At 34.9% G+C, this 23,531-nt stretch overlaps 1 protein-coding gene and 5 non-coding genes across 6 annotated transcripts; 4 read left to right on the top strand and 2 right to left on the bottom strand.

Moving 5' to 3' along the window:
• Positions 1-12,721: 12,721 nt before the first annotated feature.
• Positions 12,722-12,793, top strand: Trnaa-ugc. Its single transcript has one exon. It is a non-coding gene; the product is annotated as a tRNA-Ala (tRNA).
• A 710-nt stretch (positions 12,794-13,503) lies between these two features.
• On the top strand, positions 13,504-13,575 carry Trnaa-ugc. The gene has a single exon. It is a non-coding gene; the product is annotated as a tRNA-Ala (tRNA).
• Positions 13,576-15,247: 1,672 nt separating this feature from the next.
• Positions 15,248-15,319, bottom strand: Trnaa-ugc. The gene has a single exon. It is a non-coding gene; the product is annotated as a tRNA-Ala (tRNA).
• Positions 15,320-15,852: 533 nt separating this feature from the next.
• Trnaa-ugc lies at positions 15,853-15,924 on the bottom strand. Its single transcript has one exon. It is a non-coding gene; the product is annotated as a tRNA-Ala (tRNA).
• A 4,713-nt stretch (positions 15,925-20,637) lies between these two features.
• LOC113499470 (3-oxoacyl-[acyl-carrier-protein] reductase FabG-like) lies at positions 20,638-21,898 on the top strand. Its single transcript, XM_026879971.1, has one exon. It carries the CDS (start codon positions 20,738-20,740, stop codon positions 21,497-21,499), a length of 762 nt encoding a protein of 253 aa, XP_026735772.1. The 5' UTR covers positions 20,638-20,737; the 3' UTR covers positions 21,500-21,898.
• A 1,340-nt stretch (positions 21,899-23,238) lies between these two features.
• Positions 23,239-23,310, top strand: Trnaa-ugc. The gene has a single exon. It is a non-coding gene; the product is annotated as a tRNA-Ala (tRNA).
• The last annotated feature ends 221 nt before the right edge of the window (positions 23,311-23,531 follow it).

The raw sequence follows: 23,531 nt of genomic DNA, 5'->3' as shown, positions 1-23,531 counted from the left end.
CAGATAAATTAAATAATATTTAAAGTAGGAAGGTATGTTTTTAGAGCATACAGTTCTGAATGGAAGCAATTGTGGAAATTGAAGAGGCAACTTAAAAAAAAACTTTTTTTTTTTAGATTATGTGTACGGAACCCTCACTCGCACCTGTCCGACTCGCACTTGACTGATCTTTTTTTAAATAGAATCAATTTAATCAACCAATCACCCTTTCGGCGATACTCCAAAGGCGAACAAAACATAAATAAAATAACAAATCGAAAATCTAAAACGAAGTACTGTGTTTCATTGCTCGCCGCATTTTATCTTCTCAATCTCATGATAAGAAGACATATTAAATCAAACTGCGTAACTTTTTCCTTCTTATTGTTATTCATTAATACTTCAGATAAAACGGAAAAAGCTCAGTAGAATAGGGGGCTGACATAAACCGCACTATCGCAAAAACTTGCATTCCTAACTTCAGTTTGAAGGTAAGGAAAGATTGTGTGGTATTCATTTGATGCATAAGATTGATTTGGATCGGCAGATAAGAGGTTAAGATAGGTGCCGCCGAGTTTATGATACTGATTACTATCAATTATACCACGGTTGTTGAGTTCTTCAAGAAGACGTAGAATAAGTTCAGACGTATGCTTGCTGTATGAGTATCCCAGATGTAGGTAAATGAGAGAACCTTTAAAGTGAAATTGGTGTGTTTAGGCAATACTGTGATGTTAGAGTAAATATGTAAGGAAACTTCAGAACTTTAAGAAGCGTTATGGATATTGGGACATTATTAAGAAAATTATGGTTGTTAGCAAAGAGCTTATACTCGCAATTGTGGCAATGATATTTTCTAGTATTTTGATTGCTTTAATGCTACCTTATCTTTAACCAACTATGTGATAGTATTTAAAAATAGTTAGTCATTTATTATACGTTACACTTTCTGCATCAACATTTTTTACAATGCCCGAACACGCTTGCTCAACAACCAGCTACTAATTTACTTTTGTCGAAGTTTAGTTAAACGAATTTAATTCGCCTCAACGTAACCATAAGACGCTATCAGATCAAAATTACCACTTTACACGAGAATTCGCGCAAGTGTTTTTTATACAAAACCCCTTGAAATAACCATCGGTTCATGTTCACTGACATTTCATACACCATCGATACAAAATAATCGATTCATCGTCACAAAACAATCGGCGTTTATCAAAGCGGCGTTCGTAATGAAAACGAAAAAAAAATAACGCAATTATTTCAGTCAAACAGTAATTTGGCGTCATTGTTCTTGAGAAATACCAATTATATACAATTACAATGTATATGACAATGTGTTTTCATTCCATTGGTTCGATACACGATGCTTGCGGATCATTCGGATGCTCGGCAGTCCGATTCATCGGTGCCTTTGTTACGGCAAAAAGTGGAACAATGAGCTGAGTTGTCTGCACAGGAACCTACCCTACTGTAGGTGTCAAATATGTTAGGAAACTTCGTTATTTGTCGACATTTTAACGTCTGAATGCTAAATATTTCGTCACCAACAATGAAAGGGATCTAAGTTAATTTGGAACTCGTAAAAACGGAGGAATGTAATTTGTATTAAGGTGTTTCTTAGTCTAGATTTCGTGACAGACTTTTGATGAACCGAACACAATAGAGCATGGTACATTGGTTTTGGAATTCGTTTCTTATTATTAATGACAAAATCCATGTTAAATATGTTTATAAATCGAACATGAACACGATTAAGATAATAAAAAGTAAAACATAAATCTTCACTTTACAATAGGGATTGATTTGACTGTGGAATTATTTAAAACAAAAATCTGTGAGATTCGACAATCCATTTATCAAAAAAATATTTTTTTTACAAATTTATGGAAATGATAATTAAATCTAAAGCCAGAGCTTGCATGAGTAAATTAATTTAAGGCTGCGTTCCCACCGACATGTATGAGGAAAATGTGTCGTGCGAGGATCTTTAGATGTGATGAGAAAATATCTGACAGTCATTAAAAAAGCATTACAAAAAAGTGTGTTTTGTGTAAGGATGCGTAGGGCAGTTGTGAAAATGCATTAATGTCCCGTTCCAGGATGCCTGCGACAAACTAAACGATTCTGTTGTTTCTTTACAGACACATTTCGCTATATTTCCTGCATGACTGGCTTACTAGTCTAGTAACCCTGACTGATGTAATAAAGTCCGAATTCCCACACAGGAAAAATGATTGTGACGAAAAGTGTTGATGCAAAGCAATCTGGTCTTAAACAAGGAAATCTTGTATTATAGCTTGAATGTTTTATATATTTGTAGGTGATATACATATTTCTGTATTATGTATGCATGTATGTAGAAATGTATAACTATGTTTGTTAGTTATCTAATACTCATAGCTTTGCTCAGTTTATATCTAGCATATATCAAGTGGAAACGTATCCTTACACTAAACTTGTCCAGGTGGGCAAGTATCATTAAATACATTTATTTTCAATTGAATGTAAAGCAAACACACAACACAGGTTCTTCTCTTAGTGTAACTTTAATAGAAATCTAACATTCATACCGAAAGACATTTATTAAACGGTCTATGGCTATCTGTACCCGGTTATGGTGTTATGGTAAAGCATTTAGTTTTTCCGTCGCCTTACGACTTAAAGATGAATGTCTGATAAAATGTATGTATGCATGGGTGCTTTTATTTTGTATTAACGAATACATTTATTGATAGCAACTAATGTCGAGGCCGGCGTTAATTGAGTCACAGCTTGAGGCTTGACAATTGTACACCCGGTCAAGTGAGAGTCGAACTCGACACTGATAATTCCGCACAATTAGGCTGAAAAAGCAAAATGTAGAATATATTTTTTTTATTTACTGTGTAGTTTCAGACTCTTACTGACTAAACCTGAACCGCCGTGTGACGTCATCCGCGTTTTTGTGTCAGTGTTTCGCAATCCTTCATACAAGGTTCAAAGAGACTTACATAATAGGTTAACTTAAGGAACATGCAGCCAAAATCTAGAAGCATCAATCACAAAAGGTTATAATACCAATTTCGTTAAAAAATATTTAGTTCATTTGATCCAAGTTTTTTTTATACAAACTATAGAATTACGACACCTCGTTCCGATATTAATATGACCTAATTATTATTGATTGCCCAGTAATAAAATACGGTAGTTATCCCACCGCCCAGGTTACACCGGACGTCCGTATTTAGTGAGGCACGCTCCCTTTGGAAACCTGTGTATTACTGGGTTCTTGTTGTGTAACATTTTTACTTATGTCACGCCATGGTGTTTATAAACATTATAAGTGGTACATTAAAGCCACAGCTGGACAGCTTCTTTCCAAATGGAGAAGGATTGATCATTGATCACCACCCTATCTCACTACGGATTGGCATGAACAAAAATCGGTATAAGATATTCAGGTTTGCTCACTTTTCCAAGATGTTGCCGCCTCCTGTCAGTCGTTCTTAGTATGTATTAGAAATTAGATATAATTTTAAAAAGTCATATTTGCACTAACCTGGCCTTCAATCTGGAATCAAATGATTCGAATCCGGTCAATAAACCGCAAATAATAAACTAAGACATTTAATAACATATGGATTTTCTAGGCTAGCTTTTCCATTTATAAATTAGCAAATTCGCTTTTTAAACGATCATTTTAATTAAATTTAATCTCACAATCTTTTTAAAAAGTGCCTAATGATACAAATGTTTACTCACACATATTTATCGAGATAGCCCGACTAGTGTCATATACCACCAGAGTCCTTACTCATGAGCTAGCGCTGACAAGACGCGACTCGAAAATAAAAGTAAAAAATTATCTGGAAGGATATTTGGAGATCAAACTCCTTATAAATAAAGTTTAAAATTCACTATTTCTTTGATTTATTGTATACCTTCTGAAGTCAAACCGTTGATCAAGCGTTAATCTCTACAAGTCGTATCGAGTCTTCCATTTACGACTCACAAACAAAAACTAACGCTCACCAGATCGATTTATTACAATCACTTTGCAAATAGCTTAGCGATAAACTTTTAGTACATGTCCTTACTAATTAGATGTGAATTATGTATGAAAAAGAATATTACTACCACATTACAAAGATAAGTGCTCTGATAAGATTTTTTGTTTTGTCTTGTTAAGATTTATTTTGTACTGTGCTTGAGTTGGAAAGAATTACTTAGTACTTAGGTATGTGTCTGTAAAAGGGAGAAGAGTTCGATTTGATTGTGTCATAGATACTACCATAGTTAAATTAAGATGACGTAATTTTGTAAGTACTTGAAATTAAATTAAATGAAATTAAATTAACGGTATGCCCTTCCAAAAAAATATGATAGGAAACCATTTGCTTTCTCATTTTCCGGAACCCTAATCTTGTTTCTGACTTGACCGGGTCTCTTAGCAAGTACATCAGTATACGTGAAATACTTACTACTAAATCTATAAAATCGAATACGAATTTCAATAACAATATTTTTATTCTCCATTCAGTCAAGCTTTTTATTGGACTGCCTCTCAACCCTCCATAGAAGGCGTTAAGCCGTGAAAATGGACAAAAAGTGTAAGTTCACTTAAAATATTTATCATTTTTCATTTACACTGCTTTGCGTTCCAACCAAGAGTTATGTGAAGTTCTTCGAGAAAAATTGCTTTACTTATATGAAAAAAAAACAAATATGTAACAAGCGTATAAGCTTTGTAATGTAGAACAATTATTCTGTGTAATGTACTCCAATTATATTTATTATTTCAGTAATTATTTCTAACTAGCTGTTGCCAGCGGCTCTGCTCGCAATAAATCGAAAATGATCCTACGGGAACATACCATCGGAATAAACACTATCCTATGCATAAATCCAGTTAAAAAAACTATATGTACGCTAAATTTCGCCAAAAATTTGTGCATTGGTTTTGAGCGAAAGTCCAGCCGACATCCATTCATCCAAACAAACATTGACATTTATAATGTTAATCGGATTTTATATGGGTTGGAAAAATTTCTATGGATTTGCTTTAACAATAAAAACAATATTTTTTTTCCCCTTTATTAACGTTATTAAGTAGTCGGATTATGCAGACTGATCGATACGATTTCATGATAGCGCTTATTTAAAGTGAGGAAGTGCCAAAGCAAGCCGAAGTGAAAAGATACATGTCGTGAGATGATCTTAAATGTTCCTTTAGGTATTATGTTTAAGATAGACGGCAATCTTGCGTTTCAAGGGTTCCATACCCAAAAGGTAAAACAGAACCCTATTCCTTAGCTTCTGCGCAGTGGAGGAAAAGACTTTCGAGGGTTAATAAAAGTCCGCATGGTCTCGATAAAACCGCATCCTTATCGAAACGAAATGTAGGTACAAAATTTCCATCATTAACGCCTATACAAATACAAGTTCACAGTGTTTACCATGAGAAAGTCAGCTCCTTTTTCTCATACTGTATCTGTTTCACCAAACAATTGTTAGATAGATCATATAGATGTTAAAGATAACTCCGTCATGGTGCAGTAAGGGTATAGGATCCCAACAATACATCATAGCTATGAGCTATGACGGCAATGCTATGGTACATGATGAATTCACTCACACAATGTTATTACTATCGCGGTATCGGCTGTAGGGTTGTCTCACAACAGGTTTGAGGCAGGTAATCTACCTGGTTTTATAACACATTAGATAAATTACCTGTTAATAATAAAAAAAAATAGCTTGTTTCTTTTCTATGGGATTAATATATTTTCAATACTAACCAAACTCAAAAGTATTGTATGGTTTAATAGCGGAGCTTCTATAGACACGTTACAGCTCCATGCGCTTATAATGTTACATTGTTACGCAATCACACATGCATGCAAAATTTCAGGTTAATTGGACAGAGGGAATTTGGTAATAAATTTTGATTACAGACGAAGTTACAAGTGAATATAAAAATAGTTTTTTTTACAACCACAGTTAGTTTCTTAAAGGAGCTCATGGCTAAGCTATAACCGCATAAGTGAAACGCTCACAGGTTAAGCTATGCATGACGCGGTTGGTCCGTAGATGGGTGACCATCTGTGTCATAGCAAGTTCCTCCGCACTTCGGAAGGCACGTTAAATTGTGGGTCCCGGCTGTTATTCCTACATCTTTGATAGTCGTTACAGGTAGTCAGAAGCTTAAAAAGTCTGACAACCAGTCTAACCAAGGGGTATCGTATTGCCCAGTTAACTGGGTTGAGGAGGTCAGATAGGCAGTCGCTCCTTGTAAAACACTGGTACTCAGCTGAAACCGGTTAGACTGGTAGCCGACCCCAACATAGTTGGGAAAAAGGCTAGGCCGATGATGAGTTAGTTTCTTAAAGACTCGGCAAACCAATTGTAAAGGATTGATCAATATATACTATAGTACAATAACACAAAATAAAACCGTAAATTAGCGAAGTCGTTATAAATATTCTCAATATAAACATTCCTTTTATACCCTAATTGTATTGTAACTCTTTATCCAGCTACTTATGAATAAAAAAAACGACAAAAAAGCAATCTACTTGAATCTGTCAACCCTAAAGCGCCGCGTAAAGTTTTTGCGACTGAACTGCGAATTCACCGCATACATTGTCTTAGTATGGACAAAATAAGTGAGTCGGAACTATACGTAAGAAGCCGTTTCTCCACTCGTCTTAGCCCTTTGATGTCCACCTAACTCAAAGTAAAACAAACCTTAACTTTGCGAACGAAAAGTTTAAAATCCATTGTGTTTTCTTGAAAATTTCAGCTGACTGTTTTCAAGAGAAATGGAACTGTGAGTTAGGGAGTTTAAGGTGTATTTTTGATTGCTTTTGTAAGTTGTCTAAGTCACAAAAACTGTAGTGATGATGGACAAGTAAGCAGAAACTTATTAAGCGTCTTTGACGAACATGCCAATTGTCGAACGTTCTCATTGTCGCCATTTTTATTTATAGCCATTTTCGAGATCGGATTTCGTTCGATTTAGGGAATTGGATGCGTTTTTATAAGGAAAGATTCAAAAGGGATTATCAGAGCCCAGAGTAACGGATTCTTAATTTTTTTTCGATTTCTGGCATATCCAATTAACACTAAAAAATTGTATCGATAGTTCTTTTATAATAATATGATAGATACAGATACATTCTTGTAAGCTATGAATAGTGTCAATATTAATCAAATTTACATTCATTCATCGGCTATTGTAAATAGTGGATTTGGGACCGAGGCTGTCGGCATAGATAATAATACTGACGTTAAGTACGGATTTTGCCATTTTTAATTAAAGTGAATAAACTTTCGCAGGTGTTAATAACATACTACCTTATAACATTGACACTTAAATTGTTAGCATTGATTATGATGTGTAAATGAACACATCATAATCAATGCTAACAATTTAAGTTATGGATATGGAAAAGATATATCTTTTCCATATATATATCTTAATTATATATATAATTTGAAATATTTTAAGCTCCAAAATAACCCTGAACTTAAATTTTCAGCACGACAAAACTATTTTAATTTCTTTTCATCTCAACTTAGACACAAGACTAACATATTTAAATTAATCACCATTTCAGAAATTGGAGGTTCAGTCAAAATATGTTTCAACATAAGCGATGAAACTATTCCAAATTAGATAACTATTTTAGAGGGAGGGATAAAACCTTAATCGTTCTCTTTTGACTCCAGATATTTCTGACCGAAACCACTTCACAATAATCTTTCGAAACGCGATCAACGTCATTCCTCCGTATATTCTTCCATCATCGCTAATTCCTACAACTGTACTTTATGAAACAATCAATAGAAAGCTATTTATCATGTCCGGGGACTTACTGTTATGATTTACGATACAACTCGCCTTAAGTCCAAGTGTCCGTGATTACCTCCCCGCGGCACGGCCATTAGTGTGGGCTAGGGAAACAGCGGGGATGTTATAAGCGGAACTGGTTAGAGTAAGGGTCAAAAGTTGTTAATAAGAACGGTAAAACGGAGTGAATAGAGGCATTTTCATGGTGGATTCATAGTTATTTGTAACGGTTTATCGGCTTATTTATTGGGATAACACCACCAACAGAGTTAAAATAAAAAAAAAAAATGACGCAGTATGACCAGCGTTTATGTTTCGGAAAAGCCGGCAAAGATGATGGTTCTGCTAACTGATATGATTTTACACACCACTATTATAAATGCGAAAGCATGTAAGTGTATTTGTATGTTTGTTAACTTATGACCTAAAAGGATGGATCGATTTCGATTGAAATTGGCTGTCTTAACTGAAACTTTGGATCAACACAAAGCCTTACTTTAGCCGACTTTTTTGAAGGCAGGAAATGTTTTTGCTGCTATAACCGACATCCAGGCGGGAGAAACCGCTAGCAGCAACTAATATTTCAACAATTTCGATTCGCATAATTCTCCGCAGGTTTAATGGCCACCACCCATTGTCCACACACATGTCACCTCAATCGTATAGCACTTACTCTGTCGCTTTTTTAATATAACCCCCACAAAAACAGCCCAGTTTTGGGCAAAAACAATTTGTGCCCAGCCCTTAGTCACGGCATTTTTTGTCATATTGTATGGAAAGTTGCGATTGAAGTTTGTGATACTGTAATATTTGTTGTTTGTTTTATTGAATGTTTGTTACATTGTATGTTATGTGTAACGTGGCCATTTATTGTTCTCGTCAAAGTGAGACGCTTGACGAACGACGAACGAGACGAACATACTAATAAAAAACGTTGTTATTATATTATCTGTAAAATTGATGAGGTTCAATAATAGTTTAAATGGAAATACTTTTAATTTATACTTAAATTAGAATAATCAAATTAGGAAGCTGTGGAATATAGAAATCTATTTACTTTCACAGCTTTGCTGTACTTTTTTACAAATCAAACTAATCTTATCAAAATATTTTTACCTTTAAAAAATAACCATACAATCACTTCGAAGCACTATCACCTACTTAGCGAGGGGTGGTAATGAAATAAAAAATAGGCCCCTTTTCGCCCCTTTTCACCCCCTTGCACCCCGGACGACCCCTCAGCCCCCCATTTACCTAGCACGTGGCCAGCATAGTAACACCTGTATTATGAAGCTTTAACTTGACAGTGGGGTTAAAAGCTGCCAATGTCTGCGTAATGTAGGCTAAGGAATTTTATAAAATGTAGATGTTTGTAAAGTTTTAAGATCGACGATAAATGATGGAGATCGCTTTTAAAGAACTATTAACGCTTATAGATACGAAGGATTCAAGACCTCCACTTAAGCAAGCTGCATCATTTTTTTTGCCAAAACCGATGAAGTAAATATGTTTTCAGCCGCATTCAAGAAACTATGGAAATGGTCACATTTCTTTGCCATTCTCCTGTAAAATATGGAGACAATTAGAGACGAAGATAAAACATCCTTTGTTGCAAACCACACGAAAGGATTTAACACGAATAAATAGTCACATGGAGCTACAATAGACAGTCATTAGCAGTGTTGCTCCTGTACACTTGAGCAATCAATGAGGCTATAGGAATACTTTTTACCTAGATAACCATCATTATCATCAACCCACATTCATACACAGCTGAACATAGGCGTCCTCAATTGCACGCCTTCCAGATACTATCATCGGCAAAACAAAAACTATACCAGTACATGAGCAAATACTTCTAAAAACAAATGAAGATCATTCCTAAGAACGCCGAAACACGTCTGAACAGTACGGTCCCGTCGTCCCGTCGTCCCGTCACGTAACCGGATCGATTCGGACGTGCCCGGACACACGGTTTATAGCTGTTTAACTACCGGAGTCACATAAACTAATATAAGTGCATACCGTATTACTTGTTTAAGGATACTTGTTTTATGGGCTTCGGGAGAACGGTAGCCTCAAGGTGACGATGTGGAGGTGATTATTGTGGGACTTAAGGGTGTTCTTGGCAGAAAACTGAGAAGAATAAGCACAGGTTATGCTTCCTAATTTCTACTTAAGTTATTTTACTTTTTACACCAAGATCCTTACAAAATATTCTTTTATCGAGTTGAGTTTCGGATCGAAGAATCTAATCTAAAAAAAAATAAGAATTAAATCATACATTTTTCTGCTGTTGAGGCTTTGGCTGCTCCATCCGACTAAAATAATACTATTAACCCGATATGATAAAACTTGACTTGATTACGCCCAAAAATATCTTTAACGATTTCCCCTTAGCAACTTACTTCAAGGGCCGAATTTATATCGCCCAGGAATTATTTTATTTAATTATTTAATTATTGCCAAGCTGTGAGACACAGTAGGCTAGATAAAAAGCCTAATCCATAGCTATATTCACGAAACCACCTTTATCTGTTAACAAAACAAATAAACATCACTAAGAAAATAGCCCGCTTTACAATAATTTCCCACAAGACAAGTATCACTTGTCTCCAACAGTTGGTAGCAGAAGTTTTTCATCACTAATCATCCGAAAGCCTGCAGGTCTCGTAGGTTACCCCACGTTACATGTTTGCGTAGACTTTATATGAATATAATGTTTTTGGGTGTTTTAACTTTTTTGGTTGTTTGTTTTAGTTATTTGAGGACGGGTAAAAGGTTTATTGGGTTTTTGCGCTCTATTTTTCTTAGTAATAAGTTATTATTAGAGTGTGATCTTACTTTGTAGGGCTCTCTACATGTTTGAGCCCTCTTTTTTGCCAAGTAATTTGCACGGGGTCCTCAGTATCGCATGTTCGACTTGCAATTCACTGATCACTGCGTTTGTGAAATTTAACATCCAAATTTAGGCGTAAGTGAGCCTAGTTGTATGTATAGATATATATTCAGTTTTAACGATGCTTAAGAAATGTTGCGTTTTAAGAAATGTCGGAAACATAGACAAAACCAAAACACAAGACATATCAGAAAGTGCGATTGTGAGTCATATAATTTGAAATTTTTCCCATCCTAAATCAGTAACAGAATTTGGGGAATACTGATTTGCTATCAGACGTCTCTATATAACAAGATATCCACCTAACCAAGCAACGTCAAGATTATTAATATTCCTTCACATCAATAATAAGATGAGCGCAAAATTCTCTCGGTTTTCGTTTAATATTCGCTGGTACAATATGTACTAGGTACAGTGATCAACGCAAGTTCGGCGGCATGCCAGTCACGTTCGCCTACGTGCGCGGCTCGCACTGAATTACTTGCTGTATAGCTGGTATACGCAGACGAAATTACGCAAAGTGAACGAAATTCGGTTGGAAATCTTTGATGTTTTGGTATTGGGATAGAGGAGAATGAGATTTTTGGTTTGGTCATAAACAGTAGAAGTAGAGTGCATTTCGAAAGTTTTACGAACATTTTTCAAGATTTTAAATGGTTTTATTTTTGAATCTTAAAATTGCGAACTCTCTGTTTCATATAATAATTTCCATGACCGCACCCTATCAGTCTCAAAGAAAGCATACCTAATAGTACCTAACGTCCAATATAAGAGCCGTGTAATAATTTACCATGTAAAGTCACACATTACACACAGGGTCTAGGGAAGAATGATAAATAAAACTCCCGAGTAGACCAGATAACAAACAATAAGAGCACAAACACTATAGATTGTATAAAGTGCTTAATCAATTTTAACAAAACTACATTACTCAAAAAAGAAGAATTGCAAAAAGTCTTCATTCAAATATATCTACCAACAAAAAAGAAACTGAAACGTCAATGACCGCTAAAACTGGAACGATTAATACCGTCTACATTTAATTTCCATAAAACCGTACCACGTATACTGCAGAGTTAAATCCCTCATAGAGGCGTGAAGATATTTTTATGGTGCTTTCGGAATGCCATCATCTTATCCTACAGTCCCCCTTGACGTCGCCATGATTTAGTAGAGTTTTCCACTTAATTATGTCTTAATATTAGTGAGAATTTATTTGTAGATGATGTGTAGGTGGAGCAATAAGGGGTTGTCGTTCGGAAAAGGTTTTGTAAGGTGTTTTTTTGCCATGACACACAACGAAGGATGGATTTCAGATTTCAATATTTGGACTCCAGGTTTTCTCTAGATAGTTTCATTCACCGTGTAATAAGGAAAGTACATAAGTTTAACATTTTTGAAGCTTTTCGGTTTTCGTTTAACACTCGCTGCCTGCCAGGGCAGCATGATTGTCCGATAGGGCTACCGTGGCCCGGTATACGAAGGGCTAGGAAAGACCATTAGTGGGTTTAAATCAGTACAAGTCTGACACCCCGTTACGCTCAACCGAAACTGGAACGAGTCATTTGAAGAATTCCCATCATAAAAAAAAAAACAATTTTGTAAACATTTAGATAAATCTCGTGAAAAGCATACTTGTTTAATAGGACCTAATGGCACAAATACTTCATATAGTAACTGTTGCTTGCTAAACTATACGAAATAAAGCGGTGTTTCCTTTTCAACATTGATACAAAAGTTCGTATTACATAATATTCGGTTCTGAAGGTTAAAAGTAGTTAAAACTGCCTTTTGTAGCTACGTAAACATTGTGGTAATAGTGACTTAAAGACAATAAGATCAATTACGTTCATTCAAAGCCTTTGTATAAAAACAAACTGTAAACAGCTATATCGACAAAAGTATGAATATCTTCATTAGTAACTTTAGACAATTGAGAAGTCAATAGTAAACAATTTTCGTTGCTTTTGAATAATACGGTGCCATATTTGATTAATATGTAACATGGGGATGTAGCTCAGTGGTAGAGCGTTCGCTTTGCATGTGAAAGGCCCCGGGTTCGATCCCCGGCATCTCCAAGCTTTTCCATTTTCTCTATTTTGTTTTTTTACTACGCATTTCTTAAAAAAAACTCAACGTTAAGAGATTCTGTACAATATACATTTATTTTTGAAAGTGTAAGTTTCTTCTCGGTCCTTCTCCATAAGAATGACATTGGTACCGCGCACTTAGAGTCAATATTGTAACGTTCTGAAAGTGCGTTCAAAACAGCCTACTTTAAATAAAAACTTTAGATTTTGGATATTAGAGCTTTTGCCGCTTAATTGCCGATTAATATTATTTTATTTTTCATAGTCTTCCGCTATTTAGTATTTGTTGGTAAAGTGGCAAGAGAAATAGAGTTTTAATTCTGTGGATACGGAATATTAAGAACTAAGATTAGATCTAAATAGTTTAAACCTGCTATTTAATTTTACCGAGTAGTACGATATTCTGATGTTGTTTCTTTTTCTAAGACCCACCTTCAATCGGTTTGGTTTTCGTCATTTGACTGTGGTTTTAATGCATCGGAATTTGTGGCGCAGTTGTTGAAGAATCATAGAAATAGTTCGTTGATAGATATATCAGGAATATTATGTACATGAGGACATAGCTTAGAGGTTGTAATTAATAATTAAGTAGCTAATTATAATTAAGACAGTCCACCAGTATTAAAGTCATAGTTTATTTATTCAGTTGTGTTTCAATTAGACAAAAGCAATAGTTACTTCTTAATATTGTAATACAAGGGGATGTAGCTCAGTGGTAGAGCGTTCGCTTTGCATGTGAAAGGCCCCGGGTTCGATCCCCGGCATCTCCAAACTTTTATTTCTAACTTATCGAACTTAATTAGCTCGTAAACTAAAATTATATATCTTAAGATAGTAGTAAGTATTAAAATATTTGTTGGAATTACAAAAGTCTCTTCTGTAAACATGCTATAAAAGTTTGTAAAACTTTCATATTTATTACAATAGTAGCTTTTCGCCCGCGGCTTCGCCCGCATCGAGGTCAGTTATTTCGGGTTTCCACGAGAACTCTTCAAAAGTCCGGGATAAAAACTATCCTATGTTTTGTCTCAGTGGTTTAGACGTGAAAGCGTAACAGACAGACAGACAGAGTTACTTTCGCATTTATAATATTAGTAGGGATTAGTAGGGATGACATTTGCGTTGAGACTAGGAAACAAGACTAAAGACAGAAGTATTAGACTCAGCATTACCTGTTACATGACATTGCTTTTCTAGATTATAGAGGTACAATTACAGTTTAACTACGATTATTCTGATGCCACAATTTTATTGCAAAATAAACTTATTGTTTTACAGTATTCTACAAACATTTTTAAAGACTTTTCTAACTGCATCCATGCACAATGTATGAAAAATGCAAGAACTTAGAAATTCACGGTTGGAATATCTAAATATATCTCAGCAATATACTCATTTCTCTAGATGTGAATTTCTTAAATTGCCAATTATTAAGGGGCAGTAAATTAAATGTAAATAATATACATTTTGTAATTAAAACAGAGCGCGGGAGAATTTTTCTCAATTTCGCCTCGATCCAATAAAGAAATGCAAATTAGGTGCGACCAAGAGTTATGGCTTAGTAGGGATGCTATAGCATCGATATCGATAAAAATGTGGAATGAGGAAATAAAGTACGTTGTTTCACGGCATTAGAAAATACTGCATTACTGAATGCGTGAATGTGTGACTTTAACCTGGCATTATACGGATAGTTTTTGGTGGCATGCAGGTAAAATGAAGACAACAAACAAACTACATATACCTACTTTTTTCGTGCTATGTATGTTCCATAGTTGTATCTTACCGAGAAAACATAAAATGTTTTTAAAAGTTTAAACCAAGTCTTACGTACCAAACTAAAAATTTTCTATGTGAAAAACATGCACTTAATCCCTTGATAATAGCCAAAGTAATATTGTCTTTAAGACGCAGCACTACAGTTAGGTACTTTAATTTAATACACAATCAGAGAATCAAAATCGTTGTGAGATCCTTCTATTTAAACCATCGTGCATCGATACTGTCACATCACTTCGCCAGCCCCTAGTGACGATTGTAAAAAAGTTTTTATTGCTAATCCGGGGTGTTCCCGGCACTAATCTACACTTTACTACCACGCACCGACATTGTCAATCTATCCACAAATTAACTTCCATCTTTGTTTTACTGTCAAACTGTTTATGTTTGTTCCATTGAGTTCTAAATTCGAATTACGAATTTTTCGACACGATTTTTTCGTACGTGACTTTTTTTTTATAAATCAGTTTTTTTATTATAAGGTTTTATTAAGACTTTAGAAAGATTTTTTTTAAGATTTTCGTTCATTATTACAAAATAGGGAATATAAGCAAACTAACAATTAAATATCATATTGTATTTCAAAAGTACTTTTGTTGTATATCATACAACGTAAGAATGAGTATATTGCTTTTAGAACTGGTTGAAGCAATAAAATAGAATTGGAGATGCCGGGGATCGAACCCGGGGCCTTTCACATGCAAAGCGAACGCTCTACCACTGAGCTACATCCCCGCTTGATCGGTTTAGTAATGTTTATGGCCTATTGAAATCTATTACATAGCTAATTCATAGATACTTCGTTTTATTTTCATTAGTGTCTATATGTGATCTTTTATTGAACATTGGCTATATTACACTCACTATTAACCTTCCGAGGAATTATTAAAACAGGATTGTTACCTAATTTGGCACCACATTATGCGATATAAAGTGCAGTACTTACAGCAAGCTAAACAAATGTGCAATTAATATTGTTTTGTACGAGTATAACCATTGTAACTGTTTTCCATTTTGTCATTCAGATATGTTTTCAACAAATCAGTAAGTTCGACGATTTCGCTGGAAATCTTCAAAATGAATTCGCTTTAAGAATATTGACAGATTTTTGCTATAGCATTAATAATGTAAGGGTGAAAGAACTGTTCACCGTTATTAATAAAGATGAGGAAACTGAATTTTAGCCCCAATGGTACTCCATGGAGGCGCAAAATAAAAATAATTTAAATGCTGTAAAAGAACAACTTGAAAGATGCAATAAAGTAATTTGGAGATGCCGGGGATCGAACCCGGGGCCTTTCACATGCAAAGCGAACGCTCTACCACTGAGCTACATCCCCGTATGATAACTTATTAGAAATGATAATACAAGTTTTTTTCCATTTTATTTCTATCCAATTGTGTAAATAGAAACCAAGTTATGACGTAGGAAACCTAGCGTTTGAAATCTATTCATATCATATTTCTTATTCCTAGGTTTAATTTGGTATATTCCTACTCTACTTAAAAAAACAATAGTTCTTCGATTTAAAAGGACTTAAGAATCATGTAATTGTTTTCTCAAAATCTTCAAATTACTCCTCCAGCTCTGGGTTGAGCGGTCGAGAATTTCTGCCTGAAACCCACTATTTTCCTTCCTTTGCCCTTTGTATACCAGGAACGCGGTAACCCTTACGGACAAATATCGCTGGCTCAGCAGCTATCAGCGCTAATTGGCCTCTCTGAGCTTGCTCTCTTTGAGATGCGTGTGGAAGGAAGACGAACCCACCAAACAGCACAGGGCCAGTGCCGTATTATCCATAAGGCACTTTAGGCCAGTGCCTAGGAGCCCAGCACACCCAATGAAATAAAAAAAACCGCGGTAGAAGCCCACATTATTGACACTATGCATCTAAAAAAAAGCTCGATAAATTTTTCACTGAATGAAAATAACTTGAACCAAGGGGGGGCCCCACTCCTTTGTTGTCTCGGGGCCCCTAGATCCGGGCCTGCACAGGGCTGTTTCTAGTTAGTCGGTGAGGTACACCACAGTACCCCCATTTTAGTATTCAAATTACCAGCCTACTCAATGTATATCTCATTAAAACAATCTGGAATAAATAAGAACTCACGATTAATTAAAATGGGAAATAGAAAATGTTTTTTTCTTAATTGTAAGAGGCAATCAACCAGAACCCATTTCCATTTCAGCTGCAGGTACCAGGAAAACATAACGCAATCCCGTGATTACTCTATAGATCAGGTGTACCAACCTATAGATCGCGGTAACGGCGCAATGCCTCGCGCAGTCACATTAAACTGAATGTTTTATACAAACGACGCCTCTAGTGTAACATCTTAGGAACACTATCTATCGACGTCAATCCAGTGAACTATTGCTGTTTTGGAGATTTTTTGTAAGGGAAAGGCTGTTTTAGAGTTTTTAAGATAAAAAAGATAACAATTATCAGAGAAGTTTCGTACAGTTGTCACTATGTTAAGAGTTTTCTAATAAGTTTTTTGTTGTAACACATTAAACCTACTTTTCCTACTCATGTAGTTAAATGTCAACGATAAATCATTAAAGCAATCATTCAAAGTGAAAGTACCAAATGATAAAAAAGCTTATCTGACGCATCTCACGTGTACATAGTCCCCAGAGGCAAACCTTGTCGTTCTTCTTCTTCTCTTCTCTTGCGTGTCCCTCCTCATACTTCGAGTCGTTATGATAGATCGTTCACCGTGCGCGCTGTGAAGCTTTGGAACTCTGTGCCTCACACTATTCGTGAAAGCCCATCGTTGGATGTTTTCAAGAGACGAATCAAGGAATATTTCTTTTCAACATGACCTGTATTTACTTATGTATGTATATATGTATTTATTTATTATAGGTATATATCTTTACATTGTATGTATGTATTTATTATGTCTATGAAATTTTAGTGTAGTTTTAAATTAGTATAATTAATTATAATTATTACATTTTTCTTTTTTTTTTCTTCAAATACTGTTGCGCTGTTTTGATTTCCTTCTATATCAAATCTCTCTATCACTCTAAGGTTTGCTGTAAGAGAACCCAACTCTGGGTTAAGCTCGCCTTTGTACATGAACTTTCCAAGAACATATTGTCCAAGTGTGTGTATTTATGTGCAATAAAGTAAAGTAATAATAATAATAACAATACATAAAAGTATTTTGAATAAAACGTAACAACAAGCGGCATGAAAAATACGTGCAAGAAATAAAAATATGTCACACTAAAGAAACTAAAACGTCGGAAAGTGTAACATTTTTCACAACAACAATATTTATGGGCTCCCAATTGAATTTCACACTTGATTTGATTTCCGATCTTGAAAATCCTTTACGGTTACCAACCGAAAGAAACGCATCTGTCAAATAATAGCGGGAAAACAGACCGCGGCACTAGCAGTCTAAACGAAGGGTCGCTATGTGTCAAATGGAAAATAGTTATTTATGGATACCATTCACAAATTGCATTTCGAGGCCGAATTGATATATTGGAATGTTTTATATGTAAATGTGGTCCTAAGACGAATGGCTTGGCCCAGAAACGGATATAGCATGATTTATACCGACTGTAATGCAGGTTTAAGTATTGTCGACAATCCTGATAGAAAAACACAACAAATGGTTCATATTAGCGCCTTTATGAAACGCTAATGCTACTATTTTTTCACAAAAATTTTATTCAGTTGTAATTGTTCGGTTTAACTGTGGTTATAACAGTCATTTTTAAAACTTGTTAAATGTGATTTCGGGAATGGGAAACTACCAAGACGATACCTAATAAATGTACACAATAAACAAATCGGCCACGTTTAACAGTATATAAAAATATCAGTAATCTTGATCATGTTTCTATCTAAGTGAAGGTGAGTCTATTTCTGCTCACATTAATTAAATGATCTCTAATATTATTACGTCTAGGTAACTAAGAACTAAAAAAATGTATAGCAGATATATCTCTAAACTTCAATATATTTCGTACACACATTTAAACGAGACAACAAATTATAATATGAAATTAAATTCGCAAACATTACGGAATAGAGCACATCGAACATTCAAGTGTAAGTTAATAGCGTCACGTTGGACGTAAAAGCCTTACGACTACAGGTCTTAAATTATTTGTTAAATTAGGCAGTAATTCATACTTTTATATCACCTATAGGTACAAGGCAATGCAAGTAATAATAATAATTAGCGTTCCTTAATTATCTACAGTTGCAGTTATCTCATAGGTGTGGTCATTAAAAAGCGTATAAATAGTTTATTTAACTATTATAATTAAATGGTTATAGTGAAAATAAACGGACGGGACTTGAACCTGCCCCTCTGCACTCAAAACACTGGTCGCTAACCGTTAAATTATAATAATTTAGATAACTTTTTTTGTAAGTTATCACAGTTGATGCAAATTCTAATTACTTGTGTAAGAATTTATCTAAACTGCACAAAATATGCTCCAGTGCCGGAACTATAAAAAAAAACAATATAATACCAACATTATAATAGCATAGAGGCATAGAGCCGCGGTCACGTTTGTACACGATAGTTTGGTTTCTGTAAATCATTATGTCAACTGAGGTCAATACCGTGGGGCCACGAGCCAATCCGTTATTCACGATAAATGACAAGATGAATTTATGTATCAATGGGAACCTAGATTAGTTGTGGGTATATCCTCGCCGGAGGTCCCTTTGAAGTTCTGTCGTGGATCTAATGCGTTCCTTTAGGTTAAAATAATTTTCGTCGAGATTTTGAGATACCTAATTTTTTTTTTCGATGCACTAAATGTATGCTACATATTGGGTTTTATTTACATCATAGGGATGCAATCTCAAAATGTATCGCGTTTTTCGGATCAAATAACTATTGTTTTGAACTTTTTCTAATGACTCGTGCCCTGTTAGTTTTTCTTCACAAAAATCGCTGTCTGTGTCTATATGTCTGTCTGTCTTAACTCAAAGACTAATAGGTATTTTCTATGGACTAGAAAGAAGTAAGTGAATCCAGGCAAAGTAAAATTGTCTGAGGAAGAAGCAAGTAAGCATCAACATAATATTTAGGCCCGCAGTCAATCAAATAAAAAACGGGTATACATTACTTAAGGGCCGATTTTTCAATCGCCAGATAACTTTTATTCGATGAATATATTTGACGTTTTGACAGATTTTGTATAGAAAATATGTCAAACGGCCATATTTATTCCTCAGATAAAAGTTATCTGACGATTGAAAAATCGAGCCTAAATAAAATAAATAAATAAATGCGGACAACATCACATACATTGTTCTGAATCCAAAGTAAGTTGCTAAAGCACTTGTGTTATGGAATTCAGATACCACACACCACAACACCAATAAACAACATATCGCATTAATTACTTTTCGAGTTCTTACCTATACTTAGATCTAATCAAAGTAATTATTAGTCCAAGATATCTGATAGGCACGTGATAATGTAGTTGTCGTGCCGTCGAAATTATCACCGTGATCAAATTTGGATAGCAAGAATAAATATGTATTTACAAATTGTTATACATATGTATGAATAATATAAAATAGTCGGCAAATCACGTGCCGTCAGTTCCTGTTTACCTATTTTGACGTTCCAGTGACTGTGTTGTCCGTATAATAAATGACAACTATTTTAGTAGGTTTCTTATTAACTAAATTTGAACGTAACCATGTTAAATAAAAAGTCCGTGCTGTTTAAAAGTCGAATAAAATTCGAATGTTTAAATTATATTAAATTAACGGCTGCTGTGCCGCAAATAAAAATTTGTCCTTTGTAGTCCCCGTTCATACACCGTACGATACTTAATAACAGAAGTACTTTGTGTCATTCTTGCAGTAGCCTGCTGACGGAAGCAAAAATATAGTTCTCTAGATTGCTGGTCCTCTGCCACACGTTACTTTTCTCTTTTCATATGACTGACCTATAGTAATTAATTAAGTATCATTAATACTAAGGTCAAACTGATTTCTAGTTCAATTTGGTAGGCGGGTACATGCATAGTAGAAAATGGTAATTTAATCTCTCTATATCCTGGTAACACTTCAATCAGTTGATAGGTTAGCGACACGCAGGTGCGTCGCCGTCTCTAAAGTTACAGCTGATGACCTTGAATTAATAAACAAAACAATTATGGATTTCAACGATAAAGTTATCCTTATAACTGGTGCTAGTTCGGGTCTGGGTGCAGCAACAGCGATCTACTTATCAAAATTATCAGCGCAACTTGCCCTTGTAGGCCGCAAAGATCCAAACCTAAAAAGAATAGCCTTATACTGCGAGAAAAGTAAAGGTATTAAACCTCTTGCTATAACCGCTGACGTCACAGAAGAACTTGATGCTGAAAGAATAATAAAAGAGACTGTCGATCACTTTGGAAAACTGGACGTTTTGGTGAACAACGCCGGCGTTATTGGAATGGGCGGCGTCAAGAATTCTTCAATGGAAACCTACGACACGGTTATGAACACCAACATGAGATCTGTGTATCATTTGACGATGCTAGCCACTCCTCATTTAATATCAAGTAAGGGTTGCATCGTGAACGTTTCGTGTATCGCGAGTTCCAAGCCTAGTACGATGGCCTTAGCATACAATATCTCCAAGGCTGCATTAGATCATTTCACCAAATGTGTTGCCTTAGAGTTGGCGCCAGATGGCGTAAGAGTCAACTCTGTGAACCCGGGATTTGTGAAAACTAATTTACTGAAAGGTATCGGTCTTACTGACGATCAGTTGGCATTATTTGTAGCTAATGTTGTAGGTAATATGCCTATGAAAAAGGCAGTGGAAGGTGATGAAGTGGCAGCATTGATTGCATTTTTGGCTAGCGATAAAGCAAAAAGTATTACTGGATCAAACTACATATTGGACGGCGGCAGTTCCTTACGCTAAATATTTTTTGTTATTTTATGATTGTTTCAAAGGAAGCGATGTATACTGTAAAACTAATTTATTAATCTTGATCTTTATTTGAGCATTTGTTACTCGATATTTGTGTCTCGAGATTTTACTAATTAAGCAGTTTTTTTTTCGTTTTATTTTGCTATTCTATGTAAATCAAAGCTTTATTTTGAACGTAATAAAATGATTATGCTAAGCTTAAAGTGAACACTGTTTACTGAATTAATAATCTCCATTTTTATTAAAACATATTTTTATAAGTTTTATGAGCTACCTAGTCAGATGCTTTCAGTATATTTTTATAGAAAATGTTATTGTTACCAAACTATTATAAATCATGTGAAGATTGTATTATTAAAAAAAAGAAATAAATAAATTTAATTACTACGATTGGTTTTACCATCTCTATCTTCAGAATGTCCCTTTAAACCTAAGTACGACTTAAGTAAAACAAATGGTTAAAACCGTTTTGATGCAACACGCTATCACTACGAGTCATCAATTATTTTTTCATGCATTAACATTCTTAATTCGTATTTTAAAACCTGACTGCTTTTCTTACAATCAGATCGTGGGGTAAGATTAAGCACTGTACTAAAATGACACGTGCCTGTTCATTGCCTACTTGAAACCAAGACTTGAGATAAACTCCATGTACTATAATAGTCTAGAAAAACTAACTACCACTTCCATTAATAACTATGTAGATGTTAACACGACCAATATGCCTTTTCCGCATTTTTTACTTCTAGTTTTCAAAGCTATGAGTAATTTAAATAAATAGTAGGTACATACCAAAATAGGTTCTTAGACACTTATCTTCGACAGCCGCGGTATTTAAGCCTAAAAAAACTTTCTCACATTTTTGTCGTATTCTGCAACGATTAAGGCGAAAAACTTACGAGAACTACTAGTAATCCTTGTGGGAATACTGATAACAAACAACGATACTAAGAAAAACTAGTTTCTGTAGTCTGTAAGTACAAAACGAGGTACATTTCTGCCATTCACAAAAGCCTATCTTTATTGAACGTTAGATTGTCGTCGATTGCAACTAATTCTGCATTTTCTACAAGTCACAGAATAAAAATTTCCGTTTTTTAAGTAATTCCATTTCGATCACAAGTGGACAGGATATCGGAATTTACAACAGAAGTCATTTGTTAGTTCAGGTTGTATAATCTGCAAGTCTGATTATCACTTACCTTATAACTCCTTAGCATTAGGTGCCATGGAATAATTGTTTTTTTAGTCATCTTTACATACCCGTCACATTATTTCATTTTAAAATGGCAGTTTTTAATAAAGCCTGTCGTATTTCTTGATAAGACTACACGGTTTTTACTACAAATACATATGTATTTATTATGGTTTGTTCCTTGTACAGCGCCAATATACATACTTTTTAGTTTTTAATCACAGAATATTGTGGGAGAAATGTCGATTAAATGTTGAAGAGAAGCTTTACCGGTTTCACTCAAAATAAGATGTCAAGCTTCAGGCAGTCGAAAGCTATGGTTTCTTCAGGTACATAATTTTGGAGACCCATAGTTTAATTTATCAAGGCAAGTCGCCAGATAAATATTCGTAAAACGTTCTATGAACATGACCTACGCTATGCACAATATTTACTCAAGTGTGCCCAATAATCGCATTGTATCGTATCAAATTAGTCAAAGTTATTCGTCTCACTGCAGAACCTTATTCTATATTTGGTCAATCTTCCACACGGGGATGTAGCTCAGTGGTAGAGCGTTCGCTTTGCATGTGAAAGGCCCCGGGTTCGATCCCCGGCATCTCCAAAACTTCTTTTTAGCATTTTAGGCCTACTGTCAGGTGTTTCTAAATCGTTTGATATTTTTTCATTCCTTTTTGTTGGAAAAGAAAACATCATCAGGCACATCGAAACTACCGAATTTTGTACCTGGTGATAAAGTTATAACGATTTATATATATTTTGATACTAATTTCTTCCTGCAGTCAACTGTCTAACTTGGTAAGTTATCAAGAATTTTAGTGTGAG

This window comes from Trichoplusia ni, chromosome 12 (assembly GCF_003590095.1).
Source record: "Trichoplusia ni isolate ovarian cell line Hi5 chromosome 12, tn1, whole genome shotgun sequence".
Taxonomy (NCBI): domain Eukaryota; kingdom Metazoa; phylum Arthropoda; class Insecta; order Lepidoptera; family Noctuidae; genus Trichoplusia; species Trichoplusia ni.
Note: the sequence above shows the minus strand (reverse complement) of the source record. Positions and strands in the feature narration are given on the sequence as shown.

Excerpts from the sequence above, each read along its gene's own strand:
- LOC113499470 (XM_026879971.1), top strand. The coding sequence starts at position 20,738 with ATGGATTTCAACGATAAAGTTATCCTTATAACTGGTGCTAGTTCGGGT.